Source organism: Zonotrichia albicollis, chromosome 6 (genome assembly GCF_047830755.1).
Source record: "Zonotrichia albicollis isolate bZonAlb1 chromosome 6, bZonAlb1.hap1, whole genome shotgun sequence".
NCBI lineage: Eukaryota > Metazoa > Chordata > Aves > Passeriformes > Passerellidae > Zonotrichia > Zonotrichia albicollis.
Window position 1 is genome coordinate 30,739,276 of NC_133824.1, and position 18,675 is coordinate 30,757,950.

The 18,675-nt window shown below is 43.0% G+C and overlaps 1 protein-coding gene across 2 annotated transcripts in view; it reads right to left on the bottom strand.

Moving 5' to 3' along the window:
- ITPKA (inositol-trisphosphate 3-kinase A) overlaps positions 1 to 18,675 on the bottom strand; it is a 38,269-nt gene that overhangs the window by 6,574 nt on the left and 13,020 nt on the right. For both annotated transcript variants that reach the window (XM_005480014.4, XM_005480013.4), the window contains 3 exons: positions 7,575 to 7,671; positions 5,174 to 5,387; positions 3,348 to 3,552 (listed from right to left, as the gene is read on the bottom strand). In XM_005480014.4, coding sequence (XP_005480071.1) covers positions 3,348 to 3,552; positions 5,174 to 5,387; positions 7,575 to 7,671 — 516 coding nt within the window. The remainder of the gene's footprint in view (positions 1 to 3,347; positions 3,553 to 5,173; positions 5,388 to 7,574; positions 7,672 to 18,675) is intronic.

Below are 18,675 nucleotides of genomic sequence, written 5' to 3' on the forward strand. Positions count from 1 at the left end.
AATGGCATCATCCCAGTATTGTAAACCACGTTGGCTCTGCATGCACTTGATCCTCAGGAGGCACTTGCCTGACTCACTCCTTGAAGTCATACCTTTGCTAAGGACTCCATGTACGCTCCTGCACGGCAGAGCAGTCTGTCACACTGGCTCGTGGGCCAGTTCTTATTAGATGTGACAGTAACGTGGCTCTCCAGAGGGCAAGTGTCACAGCTCCATAAAACAGTGCTATTCATCTTAAATCATGGGGTCTTGCTCAGAGCCCTCTGCTGACTTCCCTTAAAGGGCGCTGGGTTAACTTCATGGATTCACAAAGATTTATGAATCAAATCTGATATCCTCCTGGGAAAATGGCCATCCCTGATCTACAGCTAAAGGAATGGTACCAAAGGAAGAGGTAACTTTTCAAACTGCACAGATATTCACTGACAGAACGGGAAGACAGAAATCCCAACTCTCAGCCACAGGCAATAGCTTAGTATTGTAGAGAAAATGTTTGCAATGCCTGGCCTTCAGACAGCCTCTGCCAGACAGGAAATGTGCATTTGGAATCAGGCAGGCACAAGATACTGAGCAACAGGTTCCAACTGTAGGGAAACCAAATGGTTCAGATTATTTTTGACAGGAGGAAAAGGGATAAATCCCATAAATAAACTTGACTTGATTTCAGAGATCCAGAAGCAAGGCAAGGATAAGAAATGGAGTAACCCAAAAAGATACCCCATTATCGCAGGAGTGCATATGGTGAATCAAATCTAATTTATCAGCAGCCAGTTCACAGAAAGGTTTATGATTTCACTTTCTTTGCTTTTGCTTCTTATTCAAGCAGCCACAGGGCAGGAATTACCAAACCAAACATACCTCATCAGCTAACTCCAGGAGTTACCAGTCCAGTCAGGGAGAACATCCCCTTGTTCCCATCAACCACTAGCAGGCACCACTGACTTTTACAGGCTTTCTTACCAAAATGGGGATCCCTGCAGAATGGCTTTGCTTTTCTGCAAAAATACAGAACTGGATGTACAGTTCAGCTTCAGTGGAACAGTGCAGGCAGTACTGACTACGTGTATTGCCTGAACAATTTAGTTTCTGCCACCTTTTCTCCATCTAAAAAAATTTCAAAATTATACCTACATTCCTCATAACCAACACAGGGAAATAGAGAGAAAGGGAATGTGCTCCAAAGTATTTCCTATACTTAGTCAAGAATTAAGTATTCTTTCTGTGCACAGTTACAGCAGTGTCTCAACAGAGGGAAACACTACACAGTGTGTGTCATACTGCTCCTACCTCTGACAAGAAACAAATCCACAAAGAAAAGCCAGGAGGTTTGTCTGAAGCACCCATGTTCTCCTTTAGCTCAGTTACTCTTTGGGATTGTACATCTTCACTCATCAACTATCTTTCCAAGAACACACATGAAAACTCTCAAGATCATCTGGGTTTCTGATTCCATTACACAGAGGAGCATACAAAGACATAAGTTGCACAGGAATAAAACAGGTATCTTTGTAACATTATTAGCTGGCTAAAGGGCAAGGCAGGATCCTGGGCTCTGGCTGGACTGGAGCCAGACCATCTACCATCCAGACAGTTCCTGCACGAGGATGCCTGGGTCTAACAGCCAGGAGTGGGTGGACAGCACACAAGGGGCCAGCACTGCGTGAGCTTGGAGCCCCAGTTCCAGTATCACAGCAGGAGAATAAGGAAGGGAGAAGACAGAAAGCAAAGAGAGAAGAAAGAGGTATTTAAAGAGCCTCTGTTCATCAGCATCACTGTCTTTTATACCTTATTTCTATGTGTTTGAATTGTGACATGGAAACAAAACTAATCCAGGTTCTGGAGTGGTGCAGTTGACACACCTGAAGGATGGATGCCACCCAGAGGGACACAGGCAGGCTCAAAGGGGGGCCCATGGGAGCCCCATGCAGCTCAAGTGCAAGTGTGGCACGTGGGTCAGGGCAGCCCCTGCACCTATCCAAGCTGGGGTACAAACAGATCAAGAGCAGCCCTGCCAAAAAGGACCTGGGAGTGCTGGTGAATAGGAGGCTGGGCATGACCCAGCAATGTGTGCTCACAGCCCAGAAAGCCAGCTGTGTCCTGGGCTGTATCCAAAGCAGCATGGCCAGCAGGGCAAGGGAGGAGATTTCACCCATCTCTCCCTCTCTCATGGGACCCCACCAGCAGTGCTGCATTCAGCTCTGGGGTCCCCAACTTAGGACAGACATGGACCTGCTGGAGCAAGTGCAGAGAAGGCCACCAAGTTGATTAAAGGAATGGAAAACCTCTCCTATGAGGAAAGACTGAGCAAACTGGGTTTTTTCAGCCTGGGAAAGAAAAGGCTTTGGGGTGACCAAACTGTGGTTTTCCAGTACCTGAAGGCAACCTACAAGAAAAATGGAGAGTGGTTTTTTACAAGAGCAGGCAGTAACAGGACAAGGGATCCTTTAAAAGGGGGAGTAGGTTTAGAATAGGTATTAAAAAAAAGATTCTTCATTGCAAGTGGTTAAGGCACTAGAACAGGCTGCCCAGAGAAGGTGTGGGTGCCTCATCCCTGGAATTTTTTAAGACCAGGTTGGATGGAGCTCTGAGCAATCTGCTCTACTGCAGCACAGGGGTTGGAACTACATGATCTTTAAGGTCCATTCCAATCCAGTCCATTCTATGATTCTATGAAAGATAAGTGAGTAACAGGTAGGAAAGAAAACTGCTAAGGTTCTACTGCGGCTGTAAGGTAGTATCCTAGAAATGGTACAGGGGCACAAATTTATCCATCAAGAACAGCAAATGAACTTGGCTGATGGAGAAATTTCATTTTGGATTGCTCTGGCTTTATTCCAGCTCCATCTAAACTGGATCTCATCATGTATTTAAAAGGAAAAGTGGTTTCCTTGATCCCAAGAGTATCTAAGCAAATGCTTTTAACATGCCTTGCCAATAAATGTAACTGCAACAAAACCACTTTACTGTGATTCACTTAGAATAAATATGTATAGTTCCTGGATAAAAAAAGTAATTGCATGCAGAGAGGGAGTTAATACTTCTGTTCTGAATTCCTCCTTACAGTCTTATTTTCATTCTATCTGCACTGCATACCTCCCTGTGTCCTTCCTGTAAGGTCTCTGTAGTTGATTCAAATATGGCTGATGTGTATCTGAAGCTTAAATTCATTGACACTCTCTGTTGCAATTAGAATGAATGCTTTAGAACTGCAATAGAGTGAACTCTGTGGTTTCAGCTAGCGCATTTTCACATGATTCTTTGGAAAAGCTGGCTACTGATGTGCACAAGCTTGTTTGATAAATCAAAAAAGTTTAGTCTTGAGGAACAGGCAGAGGTGAAACATTTACCTTAATTCCTTCAATCCTGAAGCCCAGGTTGGCACTGGAGCTGATGGTTTCTCTCCACTGCATGTACCGGGGTTTGGTGACAGCGTGCTGGGCGTTCTCTTCAGCCGTGGGAGCAAGAGGATCCACTTCAATCATTTTCTTGTACATGTCCTTACGCAGCTTTGGTTTCTCTCGTGCCTTAGTCAGCTCTTCCTCCAGGTATGTTCTGCAAACATCACATCCCAACACATCCTTAAGGACTTCCTCAACATTTCTTTTTACAGCTCACAAACTAGCCTCAAGAAACAACAACCAGGAAAATAAGCCTTATCATTGCCCCAGTTCTGCATATGGGGAAACCAAAGTACACAGAGCAATGACTGGCATATTTAGTGTACACAGTACACAGGCATATTTAGTGAAACAGCCCCAGGAATCAGGAATTCTAATTCACTTCTTGTTCTAACTATACCTTTACGTGCTGTTACAAGTTATGATTATTTCCTGGTTACAGAATAGAGGAAGCTGAATTCCCACTGTGCCATAAAATAGAACTGCATTTTCAAAGGACAGGTAGGAGAGATCACTTATAATGAATTTTTTTAAAAAATAGGGCTATTGAAGACTTACTGCATTCTCTCTTCTCAAAAAACTTTAAAACAGTCATGGGCAATTTTTTTAGGCCTCAGTTTAAGTTTTACTTAATGCACCTCAGTGAAAGACAGCGTCACTCTTCATATAGAAAAAACTAGAGTAAAGCAGATTATCAGAGTAGTTCCAAACCAGAAGAGGTAACTAAGAACAGGAAGCTGAAGAGACACAAAACTCCTGCATTTTGCTCTTATCAATCTGCTAACCTGGTAGCCATTAGAAAGGCACTATCCATGTTTTCTACATTCCACTGGATTCCTAAAGCCTGCACTTTGTCAAATGCCTGAAGTCTACTTTCTTCATCACAGCGTAACAAACCAGGAGATGATGTCACTCACTGCCAGAATGTCACCTATTTTCAACAAAATGTGAATGTATTGTTGCAAATCCTTCTCCTATTTCTTCTGAATGTACCAGTTCAGAAGAACTGCTACATCTAAGTAATTTAAATTTTTGTATCTATTTGAAAAGGCATATCTGCACTCCTGTAAGTAGAGTAACTAATTTATGACAATAACTCCTGAGCATCTGAGCTGACATCCCAGCTGACAGATTACTATGACAGCTCATATTTCTTTGTACTGTTACCTTACTCCAGGATCTCAACAAATCCCTATCTCTTTGTTATACAGTAGTTATATAAAAATACTTAGATAGTATTTTTGATGCATTCATTTTAATCACAGACAATGAATGGAAAAGAAAGTGAGAACCTGGAGAACAAAGAGATAGCAACACCTCAAGATGTCAGAGTATGGAAAAACACAGTCAGTCCTGAGCAAATGGTCAACTCTTTAAAGAAAAGATCAATACCAGCAAAGACTCATTCAAGCATTGGAAATGGGCTTTCACACTGGTATTCCATCATTTGCATTGGGAGATGGAAATTTTACTTTGTGAGGCTTTCTGAATCGCTGCAGACACAAAGATTCAATGAACTGGCAGTGAATAAGTCATGTCATTTTTTCCCATGTATTATCAGGCCATTTCAGAAAAACTTTCTCTTAAATCCCCCCTGAACATTTCTCAATGTGGATAGTTTTTGAGGATATAGATCAACTAGTTTCCAGAATCCATGTACAAACTGGCAATAATAGGACAGATTGTCCTCAGGTTGTCCAAAGTGACTGTGAGCATGACCACATCTCCCCCTTCCTTCAAAGCAGAGAAAGTACATTCTCTTTCATTCACCCCACCTGATCCCCATCTTGCAATCCATCACACTTGGCCCTTCAAAATCAGTGAGCAAGTCATCCAGCTGGATGTAGCTCTCGCCATCTCTCTCCACCACGCCATGGAAGCAAGGGACACAGGAGCGTAGTGGATCCTTCATCAATCGCTCAAAACACTCCTTTTCATTCTCTGAGAAGCGTTTCAGAATCTTCCCACTATCAGCTGCCTTGAAATTCCCTAAAAAAGAAAATCAAACACTTGCTGACAAGATTGACAAGCAAAAGAGAAAAACCCCTTCCCCCATCATTCCAGTTTCATCTATCTCAGTCTCATAGCAGCAGTTCAAGATTTCCCCTGAAGAAAAGAGATAAGATGCTTTCCATAAAAAATAAAACAGGACGAACAATTGTTAGCAGTGAAAGTCCGTTTGGATACTTTCCCATGTCAGAATTTATGGCTTTAAGGAGTGCAGTTCCTTCAGGCCTTTGGGCTGTTTGGATTTTTTTCTATGCTAATCTTTGCTAGGTTATTAAACAGTACTATACTTGCTAAAATGCACAGGAAGAAGCCACGAGCCAGAATTCATCATTAATCCTCTGACAGGCTATTTTAAAGCTGCATAACACTGCCAGCACTGGCTTTGTCCTTAATCCTCACACAGGGTACACACACCTGCTGAGCGTGTCCAGAGGCAGCACATCAATCAGTGATACTTAAAGAGCCAGAACCAGGCAGAAGCCAGGCACTGCCCTTTCCCCACAACCACACACACACTCTGTGACTGCGCCTGCGCCTGCCTGCAGGTATTGCCTCTCCTCTGGAAACCTGCTTATCTGCTAATGCCCTGCAGGTACAGCCTGGAGGGCGAAGTGCTTTGTACAGCCCTGTGTCTGAACGCTATCCAGGACAAATGACATCTGCAGAGGCCACAATTAGCAGTAATCAGCCTCCACCTGTCTGGAGTTTCCTATCTTTCCTATGCTCTCCTATCCTTGCAACCTGCCAACAGTGTCTAAGGAAAGCGCACGTTTCATTCAGAGGCAGCCTTTAATTGAGACAAACTAAAGTGGGCACCAAAGTAGGAGCCTCACTAACCCTGGGGATAACACTCAACCTTTACCACAGCGGGATCCTTCAGCCATTGCAAACTGGTTCTTCTCTGACAAATCCCAGAACAGGCACTGCCTTGGCAAAAGGGCAAGGCTGGTAACAGCTCAGGTTTTAGTTCAGAAAAAAACTGTCATATCAGAGAAGAACAGCTGCAGAAAGGATGGAGCAAACCCAACCACAGAACACTGCTAAAAGGAAACTGGAACAGTATCTCTCCTAATCAGCTTCTAATAAACTCTTAACTCTCCTCTTCCACCCCACTATGTGAGTCTCCAGAAGGGTGATGATTACATGACCAGTGCCTCACTCCACACAGACAAAGCAAACTCCACACTTCTGTGACAAAAACTGCATTAAGACTGGGTCATCTTGGCACTTTGTGTGATACAAATCAGACACAAGAACAACACTGTGCAAAATACAGTTACTCAATTTCTAGGGCTCAGTAGATTTCTCAGCAGAGCTTTGAAGTGCACCATATTAGGGCATCAGCATACACAGAGGTGGTTCACGTACTGCATTACAGCACGATGCAGCGTGGGTGCCTGCCCACATGTGTACTAATAAACCCCCACCAGCACTGCACAGGAATTATATGAAGCACGAGAGACACAAACCCATTGACTTCTCTTTGTTGTTTTTTTGCCTTACAAATGAAACTAAGCCTCTATCAGGAGGACACCTACCAATTTTTACAGACACAAAACTAGAACCAACCAAATGAACTGCTCCTTGCACTGGTACAGTGAACAATGACAGACTCACAATGCAAAACCCTGGTCAACAAGAGAATTTTCCCATTTGCTTTCCACCCAAGGACTTACATTCAGATGAGGGGTTTGGAGTGGTGTTAGAAACACTGTCCTTTCCAGGGCTGAAGCACATACAGGCATGGATAGTAATCCTTCCCCCTAGAGAACTAACTACTGGCTACTCAGTCAGGAAAAATGATCCCATACTGCAACCAACAGCACCAGATAGATTAGGGCTTTAGCTCCCCAACCTCAGATAGATTAGGGCTTTAGCTCCCCAACCTCTTGTGTCCCCTCTAACAAGTATTTTACACATATCACCTTACAAGCCTGGCCCTTCTCCAGAGTCTGATCATTGCTTCTCTGCTGATTTCTTTATTCAGGTATATCACTCCCATTTCCCTATCCACACCACAACTGAAATATGTTTTAAGTCACAGATTTGTGTGATATTGCCTGCTTCCTTTTCACCTGAAGGAAGGAAGTAAACAGAGGAAGACTGTTCTCCATGCTGCAGTCATCCTCACTCCAGAGACAAACACACTGAAGATACCCCTCTCACCTGTATGCCCAGCCAGCTGCACCCATGAGTAGCGTTTCTTGAAGGGGCTGATGACTGGTAAGTTAACCATGGTTTTAATTGTATGCCATGCTTTTTTCTGGAAAAGAAAAGAAATCTTAAGTTGGGCAAAAGCTGAAATCCTGACACGCCACATTGAATTGTTCCTCACTAATGTGTAAGTGCTCCAAGGTGGAACCACAAAACAAACACTATCATCATTGTTGGAAAATTATGCACACAAACCCAAGAATGGACAAATAAAGATAACGTCCTGCCATGCACAAGAAAGCTGCCTATAAGGAGGGGAAAAAAAAGTCATAGTGCACGTCACAGGCCTGTTCTTAGCCACACCTCGCCCTCCGTGTGTGAGTCACAGAGTATGAGGACAGCAGATGCTGAATGAACACACACATGCACACATACACTCGTTTAAGTTTCCATGAGACACGCACATAAGCTGCTTGTCACTGTCAGCAACACTTCCTTTCCCAGGGAACTTCAGCCTCACCTCATGATTAGCAGCTTTCCCCAAGTCAGCAGGTAAATCCTACTGGGACACCTGCACAGAAAGTGCATCTCCAGCTGGACACCGAGTTCACCCAGCTCCCTCAGCACCCACTGACAGCGTGCTGTAGAATCTACTCCAGGTCATGAATTTTCCTGCTCCCTCCCCTCTTTCCCAATCCTGTTACTTTTTAACAAAGCTGGGCATTGCTCTGGCAACCTTTGGCTGCAGCTGTCTGGGTACCGCTGCAGGCAGACAGGGAAACAGAACAGCTGCTCACAAAGAGCAGCTGAGGGCTCTGTCACAAAGGCAGGGGGAAAAAAAGCAGAAAGTGAAAAAGTCTCATGCTCTGGAACTGAAACCCAGATGGGAGAGAACTACAGCCCACCAGCGTTCATGTTACAGTTGGAAGGATCCCAAAGTGCTTTACAAACAAGGAGAGCAGGCTCAGTTCTTCTATCACTAGAACAGAACACCCTGCTGGAGAAGAAAAATGGAGCTGCATTATATTTATGGCATGACAGTTTAGTGCTGAGCAGGTTTTGTAGAGATCAGGTGTAGCTGGGGATGAGGCAGCACTTACAGAAGAGTTCATCAATGGCTCAATTGGAAATCACCAAAATCAATGGGAGGTATTAATGATGCTGAAAACAAGTTTAGGTGCTTGCTGATCGACTGGAAAATACACATTCAAAACAACTGTCTTCTCTAGCATGGATATTGATCTGGAGATTAAGATGCTTAGGATAAGTAATTTTTATTGTCTTCTACACTCTAAGTGTAAAACAGAAAATGTGAAATTGCAGGAAATGATACACAGGCAAAATGTTGCTCTCTAGATCACTCTCTGACCTGGCCATGCTTCCCCAAACTTATTAACTTACACAATATTTCTTATAAGGTACCCCCCAGCAACACTGGTTACCGTGTGAGGGCAAAAACCTGCAGTTATCTTAGAATGTATCAAGAACATATATGAACCGCAGATGCAAGTGATTTTTTTTAAGGATCTGCCTTCATAAGAAAGTTTTAAGTAATGCTTCAAATTAAACTGACATAACACCATAATTGCCATATGAGCATACTTACTCTGAAATGAGATTGCTTCTGTCTATTAAACTTTGGGTTTTAATGGAGTTTGAGCTGAAATTAATTCACTCTTAGTCAGATATGTTCCCCATACTTTTGAAAACATACTGTGCCAGTGAGAGGAAGCATCCAGAAAAAATCCTGGATGTTTGAGAATTATGAAGACTCAGTTGCACTTATTAAAACTCCACAGATGTTACTAGCTCTAGCTAAACTCCAATTGCATAAATAACTTCTGCAGGTTCATATGCTATATTATTTGGATTTAATATTTTTAAAAATTTGCCTTAGGCTGCTCCAAACTGCAGCCTTGCAGTGTTGAACAGTGACTTGTGTGTATTGCAGACCCAGCTGCTGCTCTGTGAGGATGAGCGAGACTCTTCAAAACCACTTAAATATGTCCATAGCCTCCTTCTGGAGAAAAGTGCAATGTAAATACTGCTTTACAAGTAGCAAAGAAATTATTTTTGTCTAGTTTATTTGTGAGATTTCACTGATAGCAGAAGCTCTTCAGGCTGCTGTGCTGTTTCTACTTCAGAAGGACAGAATCCCAAGTTATTTAAACAATAGTTGACAAAACCCCATTATTATGAGTTAAAATGACCTCTTTGAATATAGCCTCTGCCAAAGATTTAGTTTTTTAAGATTCCAGACCAGTTTTCAGGGCAACACTGGTTTTTCCCCAACCCTTAATCAGAAGTCAGCATTGCTCCATAACTCTGCCATAAAGACCCCCCCACATCATAAAGTTCCACTCCTAACAACCTGCATCCTGCCTCCCAGTGACTCGTCACACTGCTGCACGCACCGCTAACGAGAGGCACAGATCCTCAACGAACGCACACCAACTGTCAGTGCAACATCACACTCCAGTGGCTCTCCTGCCTCCTCCCTCCCACCAAATGCTAAGAAGAAGAAGCTTTTATTTGTACTGTGGGCGTGAAGGAGAGACAATGGGCCAAATTCAGCCCCAGCTCCAGGGGACTTTGGCTGCTTAGGTTACAGCTGCATTGGATAAGGATGTTTAAGCTACTCATCCAGTAAACAGACACTGACAGTTTTTATTTACCTTTCTTGATTTTAAATAATCTCTTCACAAACCTCTCCTCCCCCTCAAGATAAGGAAAGCAGAAGGCTAAAGCTAGGAGGGAAAGAATTGCCTTCAGACCTGTCCTGTGCGGAGTGTTGCCATCAGCAGGGGTTCAGCAGTTTCACTTTCCTCTACCTCAATTTCTAGTCTCCCAGCTCACTCAACCCAGGGTACAAATTGCCAGGATGCAAGCAGGGCTGCATGCTGGTAGAGCAGTGGTGTGAGTGGGAAGATGAAAACTTTGTGTGCTTGCTGTAGGAGGAATCATTCTCACTTCTATTTCTAAAGTAAGATCTCTTCTTCTTTGTTAGCAATGGCATTATGTGCTTTTCAAATCACTGCTTTATGCTGCAATGGCAAAGAGGGCTTCTACCACTGCCCATCTGTATCTGCAGCCTTATCTCCCTCTGCTCCTGTTTCTTCTGCTAGTCTTCCTTGATATTTTCTCTGTCTGGGTTTCTCCAAGACCTCACTTCTTCTAGAATCCCAGGAGAAACTCAGGCATCTCTGCATTCAGGATTGTCTGAATTGACATCACTGAAGCTGTTTTATATGCCTCAACATGCTCAAGAGTTTTCCAACAGTAAGAAAGGCATTCCAAAAGAGTCAAGAAGCAAACCTGAAAAATATTAACACTCTTAGACTCAGCACGTAAATGACTCGATGTGAACTTTAACTGACACATGATATAAACAGCCCTGAGCAACACACAAAAGGTGTGGGGCACTAAGGAGGGAAAAGCTAGTTTTCTGCCAGTGGGGCAGACCAAGTGACAGTCTGTGCCATGGCACGTGTGCCCCTGGCAGCAAATGGACAAAATTTCAGGGAAGAGAAGGGGAGAAGCAATTAATGCAATGCAGCCACAGTGCATGCAAAGGAACTGTGGTTTGGTATCTGATCTGCTACCTGGATTACTCTCTGGACTCACTTTCCTAAATTTAAAGCACAGCACACATCCATGCAGCAGATGTGGAGGCCTGCTCAGTGCACACACAGACAAGATGCTGCCTGGGTGAGTTATTCCCCACCTGCTCTACCCTGGATAAAGGCGGCTGCTGCCATCCTGTCTGTCCTTTAAGGGAGAGCAAAGGGCAGTAACCAAGCACCACTGGTTTGTGTGAGCCCACATTTCTCCAGGCCTTTTCACATGATAAGCATGCAACTTCACACACAACCAGTGTGCAGAGGCCCAGCCATGGTGAGCCTGCACAAACACACCAGAGGATGTATGCCTTGCCTGAAGAAAATCCACTGAACTCTGGGAGGTATTTCATCCATTTGAGGGAGTTTGGCCTCAGACCCCACTGTCCCCAAGAATAAATCTCCAGGAACTGCCAGGCTTTCCTGAAGCCCTCCCATGACTGCAGGACAAGAGCTGTAACACCCTAACAAGCAAGCTCACTGAAGAGATTAGTGCAAACTCCCTGAATTGGATAGGGCTTTTTTAGTTGCTACTGTTGTTTTACAGGCAGCACAGAGCAACTAGCACGTCTCTGAGCACATGCTGAATTCCTCAGGAACAGGAGAACCACTCTAATTCCTAAAGACAACAGTGCATAGGGACCTGAACACTCCTCTGCTGTTCTATGGAAAAATAAATAAATTCGCTCACTTATTTAAGGGTAAAAATAAAACAATAATATCTCAGTTCTGTGAATGTCTGAAACACATGTAACTACCCCCAAGCAAGAAATAACAAACAGGTAACATACATAAGAATTTGTTTCACTTGGGAATTTCAGCAATTACAATCATTAAAAAATTCAGTCGCATCTAAATTAGGAAGCATTGGGGGAATAAGAAAAACCATTTCTTCAGAAAAATGAAGTAATTTAGCTTTCATAATTCTGGCATATTACTTAAAACTATAATGAGTTGAAGAACAAAAGAACACTAAAATTCAATATAAATCAACAGGGTCTTTAAAAATATCCATGATTCCATCAGCAGCAGAGTGGAGGTGTAGTTTCTTGCCTGAGCTGGTAAATCATCATGGAAATTCTGTTAGGCAAGTGTAAACAATGACCACTGAATCATTTCACTGGGTAAATTTCAGCCATTTCTTTACCCAAGATCCTGTTGTCTTTTTTTGCCTTTGTTTTTGTGCATAATACAAAGCCTACATAAGAAAGCTATTATGACAGAAAGAAACAAAAGGATAATGAGAAATTTTTTTAGAAATCCTTTTTTTTCCTAGAAGGCTTTAAGAAAGAGTACTTAATTGTCAGTCATCATTACCTACTGTTCTCTTAAAGTCTTTACATCATTTAGGCTAAATTCTGCCACTCTGGGACATGGGGGCTGAAATCTAATCTGTAATGCTGGTTGCCACTGCCTACTCAGTGTCTCACCAACTCCTAGAAGGAACAAAGGTCCTCCACAGGGACTTGTAAGGAGTACAGAAAACTATAATTATCAAAAAGTTACTATGTGCATTTCAGAACAATCCTGTAAGAGCCATGAGCCCAAAATGCAGGAGCACTGAGCAACCCCTTACCCAGGGATCTTGGCCAACACAGTGAGCAGCGGGCACATGAGAAGGTGATAAGTGCTGGCCTCCTTTGGGGCACAGTAACCACAGCAACAGTGTCTGGAAATGTAAAAATTGTCTGGGAACTCGTCAGACCAGTCAATGGCTGGAACTGCCTTCTATGAGGCCCAAAAATAATACCAAGAATTACTAAACTGGGTATCAGCTATGACTTATCCAGGCACAGAATTAGTCATTCTCCAGCGGCTCACCTTTCTGCTGGGTTGGCTTTTTTGCCCCTCTTCTCTTCCTTCCTGGTCACACATTAGCATCCTTACTACTCTGAGTGACACAACAAATCCTCGGGAGGTCCACAATATTACACACAATATTACTCACACAGGTGGCTTAAGTATCAGTGTGAGCAGCTGGTCACTTTCTGTTCATAACTGTTTCTTTTAAACTCTGTATCTTCTACAGTGTTATTATTGCTTCACAGAATGGGTCGGGTTGGCAGGGAGCACCGTGGGTCATCTGGCCAACCTCTGTGCCCAAGCAGGGCCATTCTAGAGTACGTGACTCAGGATTGCATCCAGATGACTCTGGACTATCTCCAGTGAAGGAGACTTCACAACCTTGCTGGGCAACCTGTTCCAGAGCTTGGCCACCTGCAGAAGTGCTGCCTCCTATTCAGGTGGAACATCCTGTGCTTCAGGTTCTGCTCACTGTCTCTTGTCCTGTTGCTGGGCACCACCAAGCAGAGCCTGGCTCCATCCTCTGACACCCTCCCTTCAGACACTGATAGACATTGACGAGGCCCCCTCTCATTTTTCTCTTTTTGAGGCTGAGCAGGCCCAGCTTCCTCAGCCTTTCCTCATAAGAGTTGCTTCAGTCTCCTAATCCTCTCCAAAGCCTTTCTCTGGACCTGCTCCAGGAGCTCCACGTCTCCCTTGTACTGAGGAGCACAGATGCAGCCCCACAAGGGCTAAGTAGAAGGGTCAAATCACTTCCCTAGACCTGCTGGCAACGCTCTTCCTAATGCATTCCAGGGTACCATTGGCCTTCTTGGCCTCCAGTTTTACTTTTTATGTACACTTTTTTTACTTTTATATACATTTACTTAAAATGTTTTATAAAACCTCTGAGTTAATTTTATTTATAAAACCCTTGACTGCTTTATTTCCCATAGTTTATTAAAACTGAAATCAGTTTGAAGGCTAATTTGTTTTCCTAATTATTTATGCCATTTTATTAAATTATTTAAATAATTCAGAAAATTAAAATATATTTGTTCTCTGCTTTCACTACTACTGTTTGCCACTTTATTTGAATTGGCTTTCACCTGACATATTGGACCTACACAGGTAAAGAATTTAAATGTAGGTCTAAAGCTATTAACCATATTATTTTAATGGACTAAACCCAGCTGAAACAAAACTTTCTTTTCATCTGTTTCAACACAGTCAATACCTGCCACTACTATAAAAAGCTTTCATGAGAAATAATTTTGAGCAAATCACAACCAAGAAAATTAGTGGCCTAATTTAATTACTGATTAATTAGATCTGCTTCTTTCTCTGAATGTAGTCAATAACAACAGTAGTATAATTACAACCTACTAAAAAAAAAAACCAAACACATAACACTTAAGCAAAGTATCTACTGCTTTGTCAAAATCACAATACTCTACCAAGACAAGTTGTTATAAGCACAGTTTGCCCAAACCAAAGACTGTTCCACAGGTGAAGCTTCCCAGCAGCCAGCTTCAATGGTTATTAGGGATTTCATTTTCTTAAGGAGTATAGTTCTAGGACAGTTCACCATATGGTTTCAGTTCATGGAGAGAACTGAGGATCTGAGTGATGTTATATAAGAAAAAAAAATTTAAAAGATAGTGAGAGTTGCTGAGCAACACAGTATCTTTCCGGTTACAGTCACAAAATTTGCCTATCAAGGCATTCTGGTTTTGAGTTCTTTCAGTTTGAGTCTTAGTGTAGTTGTCTTTGCAGATATGAAACAGGCAGGCAGTCATCTTGGTCAGATCCAGAACCTGAACCAGCTGACATTTTCATGCCAAATGTAAGCAAAACATAATTATCCTCAGTGTTTCTTCTAGTAATATATGCATACACATTCATGCATGCTTTTAAAACACCTAAAGCAGATTGTAAAAGCCTTTGATTGCAGATGATCAAAATTCCATTACTTTTTTTTATAATTATCCAGACTATAACAAGTCTTAGGCTTGAGATCATCAGGTATTTGAAGAAACTTAGAATATCTTACAAGACACAGAGCAAGTGAGGCATACATGACACTTTACCATACTTGTTGGGAGAAATATAACTGAAATATCCATAAAGGCTCTGTGCAGGGAAGCAAGGTGCAAGATTTTCCCATAGCTAAAACACAAATGCCCCAAACAATGACAGAAAATCCCTGAATTTATAATAGAAGGCACTTTATACTTTCAGCAGCCAGTTTCTGTGCTCTTGCCCCCTATTAAAGGTTCCTGGAATCCTCAAGCTCAGGAGATTCTTGCTGCCAAGTCTACTACCCACTTGGCTGAATCAGACATGAATCACAAATCGAGACAAAGATCTCAATGGGTGGGAGGTGAAAGAGCAAGTTAAGTAGGAGAATGCTCCCCAAACGTATGTGAGTGAACCCTCACACAAACCTTTTTCACGGAGCTCCTGAGCACAACACGTAATTCAGCTGCCAAGGGAGGGCAAGGCTCCTACAGCAACTCAGCCCCATCATTACCACATCTCACCTTCTCTTGGTCCTGGGCAGGAAACAGGTTCCTGAAGCAGCAAACACTGATCCACAGAGCAGTCAGTGCTTCTGACTAGACAAAAAACTATTTGGGGCCAGAATGCCACATTATGATAACTGCATTATGATCCTGGTCCAGAGTCCGGAGCTGCAAGCAGCATGGGCTTTGGACAGTCTGTGCCCTGACAGGCAACAGCATCATTCTTCACACTGACATCCATGCCAATCAATGCCAACTGATCATCTGGCCAAATCACAGCAAATGGCCTCCTGCCAGGGAACGGTGTCACTTCAAACGCTGTCAGCTGTTGCTCAAGGAATACAGTGTAAACAACATCCTGGTCAAGGATATCCCTGAGCCCTCTCCACCTAAAGGATGCCTTGGCACCCGTGACCATTCCTGCATCTAAGTTCCCAAGGGAACTTAACACTCCCTGCTTTGTCACACAGTTGATCTTCCCGTGATGTAGGAGTGCCAGCTGGAGCTGTAAGACTGATAATCAACAGCAAGGGAGAGCACGCACTCCTAAAGAGCAGCAGTTTGCATGCTACACAAGCAGCCTCCCGATCAGCACCTCTCATCAGACTGCCAGGCAAACTGTGAACACACCTTCAACTCTCCCTCCCTCTCTTTCACCCTCCAGCCTCCAACCTTAGAGAAGAAACAGTGCTTAGACTGTTCTTAGCCCTTGATGCTTCAGGCTCTGCACTCAGCCATGGGTGAGGGCCACAGCTGCTCAACCAGCATTTGGCAGGTGGATCCTCTGACTGCAGGGTTTCCATTTCCTGTTTGTGCTGCACTCAGGATGGGCTGGGCTAATCTTCGGAGTCATGAGAAACACTTAATGCAATAAGCAGAAACAACACTGCAAGTCAGAAGCCTCAGGTTCCTGTGTTTTCTCTCCTGTGGTGCCTCACCATGCAGTGAGATGCATTCGTAATTTGGTTTTGCTACTCTTTAGGATACGTGGTAAGCCTGCTGGGTGTTCATTATGTCTGGACTAACGAAGTGAAGGTAAGAGAAATGGATTGTCAGTACCAGACTCAATTACTAGGAGCAGAGAATCCCATGTCCCACTCCATAGCTGGATTCTACTTGTACAGTCCAGGAGCAGTTCCCCTCTAAATCAGAGGAAAATTAACTACAAAGAAGCAAAAGCCTTGTTTGTCCTCCTGCAAAGAGCACCAAGAGCCACAATCTGCTGACCATTCTGCAGGGATCTATGTTGGCATTTTGTTTCTGGTTATTACCAGTTGAAATTTCTGCAACCTCTACATTATTCCCGGGCCAAAAGACAAAATAATAAAGTTATATGGCTTCAAAAGTGCATTGTCACAAGGGTTTCCTTCATTTATCTCACAGATATGTTGTAAACACTGATACTGTTGACTGAAAGACAGATTTTAATTCAACAAGAATAAATGTTTTCTGTTCTAAAGGACACTAAACTGTCTGTCTTCCATAGCAGGTATTAAATATGGCCATTACCCCTACTTTCACATCTTGTGGTCTGCTTTGAAAGACACTGGGTCTCTAACAGGATGGAGCTCTGCCACCTGTCCCTACCAAGCACAGGAAAGCTGAATCCACGACATTCTGCTCCTACCAGGTTTCTGCCAAAACATCAGTCTTGCTGGAAACTGAAATGTTACTATCCAAGAAGTAAATGGAAAGTTCCTCACTATAGGAAAGTTGACTCAGAGCCCAAACATTCAAGATTTATTCAGGTTGTCCATCACCCAGAACACATATGTGGTAAATCAAACATCACTTCAGCAGATGGTGTGGCAGAAGGAAAGAAATCGTTCTTAACCTCCAAAACAACTGCAGTTTAAATATTCAGAAACAGTCTAGCAAATTGACAGTTCTCTGCCTGTCTTTCACATCTCATGGGTCACTGACTGACTTCTCCAGTCATGAGAAGGGGACATCTAGAAGGACAACACTCTACACAATAAAATAAGCCCAGCATCCTATCAGGTAGGACACAGACTTACCAGGATGAATATTTGATAATACCTAAAATCCAAACAGATCCGCATTTCTCTGTGCACAGACCAGTAAATAGGTTTATCCTAAACCACAATCACAACTTGTTAAGGCGCAAACTTGTCATTTGTGAACTGTGCATGACCTCAAATCCAAATGTACTACAAGTGCCAATCAGTTTAAATCAGGTGTGGTTTCTGTGTAACATCAAGGGAGACTGTGTTCTGGCAAGACGCCAGGAAATAACTTCAATAAGCTAATCTCCCCTGAGTGAGCTCGGGAAGGAAGCTGAGCATGTGCTGCGTCTCATTTGCAGTGGTGGTGCAGCCTGTTACCTGGAGACACAGCTCTATCCTGCCTGCCCAGCAGCTCAGGGCTAGGCACCCCCACTTCAACATCCCAGGGACTCAGGAGGCCGCAGCGGAATCTCCAGTCTGAGCAGACAAATAAAGAAAATTTTAATACTTATCCTTTCTTACACTTTCCGATTTGCCAGAAACCACTACCGTCCAACAGGAATTGCAAAACTGTTTTCTACTAGTCAGTCTATCCCCAGCAGTTTGGGTTAGTGGACACATGTTGAAAGCTGACCCTGCTTTCAGCACATCCTCATGTAACAGCCCCAGAGGCTGCATCCCACACAACTTTGAGATTCTGCCTGAAAGAAATGCAACAGTGGAAGACTACTGTACTGTAAATAATTTTTTCTATAGGAAAGGATAGGAAGCACAAGGACAGAATTAAGGTTCCTGCATGTATATATCAACGCACATATAGAGAGGTTACTGATAGATATTGATTTTTAAAACGTTTTCACATAACTTTTCTTTCGTACCATGATAATTCAGCTTCTAACATCCTATACTGTCAGACACTCACTTGCAAAAGATCTCAGCAAATTTCACTGCTTCAATATGGAATCTAGGTCCAGATATGTGCCCTTTCTCTGCTCCAGTTCCCACAACGGCAGGTTATAACAACTCCACCTCAGAACACTGTTGAATAATTTAAGTAATTAGTGCTTGTAAACTAAATTAGAGGCACTCAAATAAGACAGTCAAGTACTCAAATAAGCAGTAATTCAATGTTAAGTGAAAATGATTATGAGAGTCTAAAAATACATCATGTAAAAAACAGACCACACATATACTACTAGCAGTTTGCCAACTGCTCTTCCAT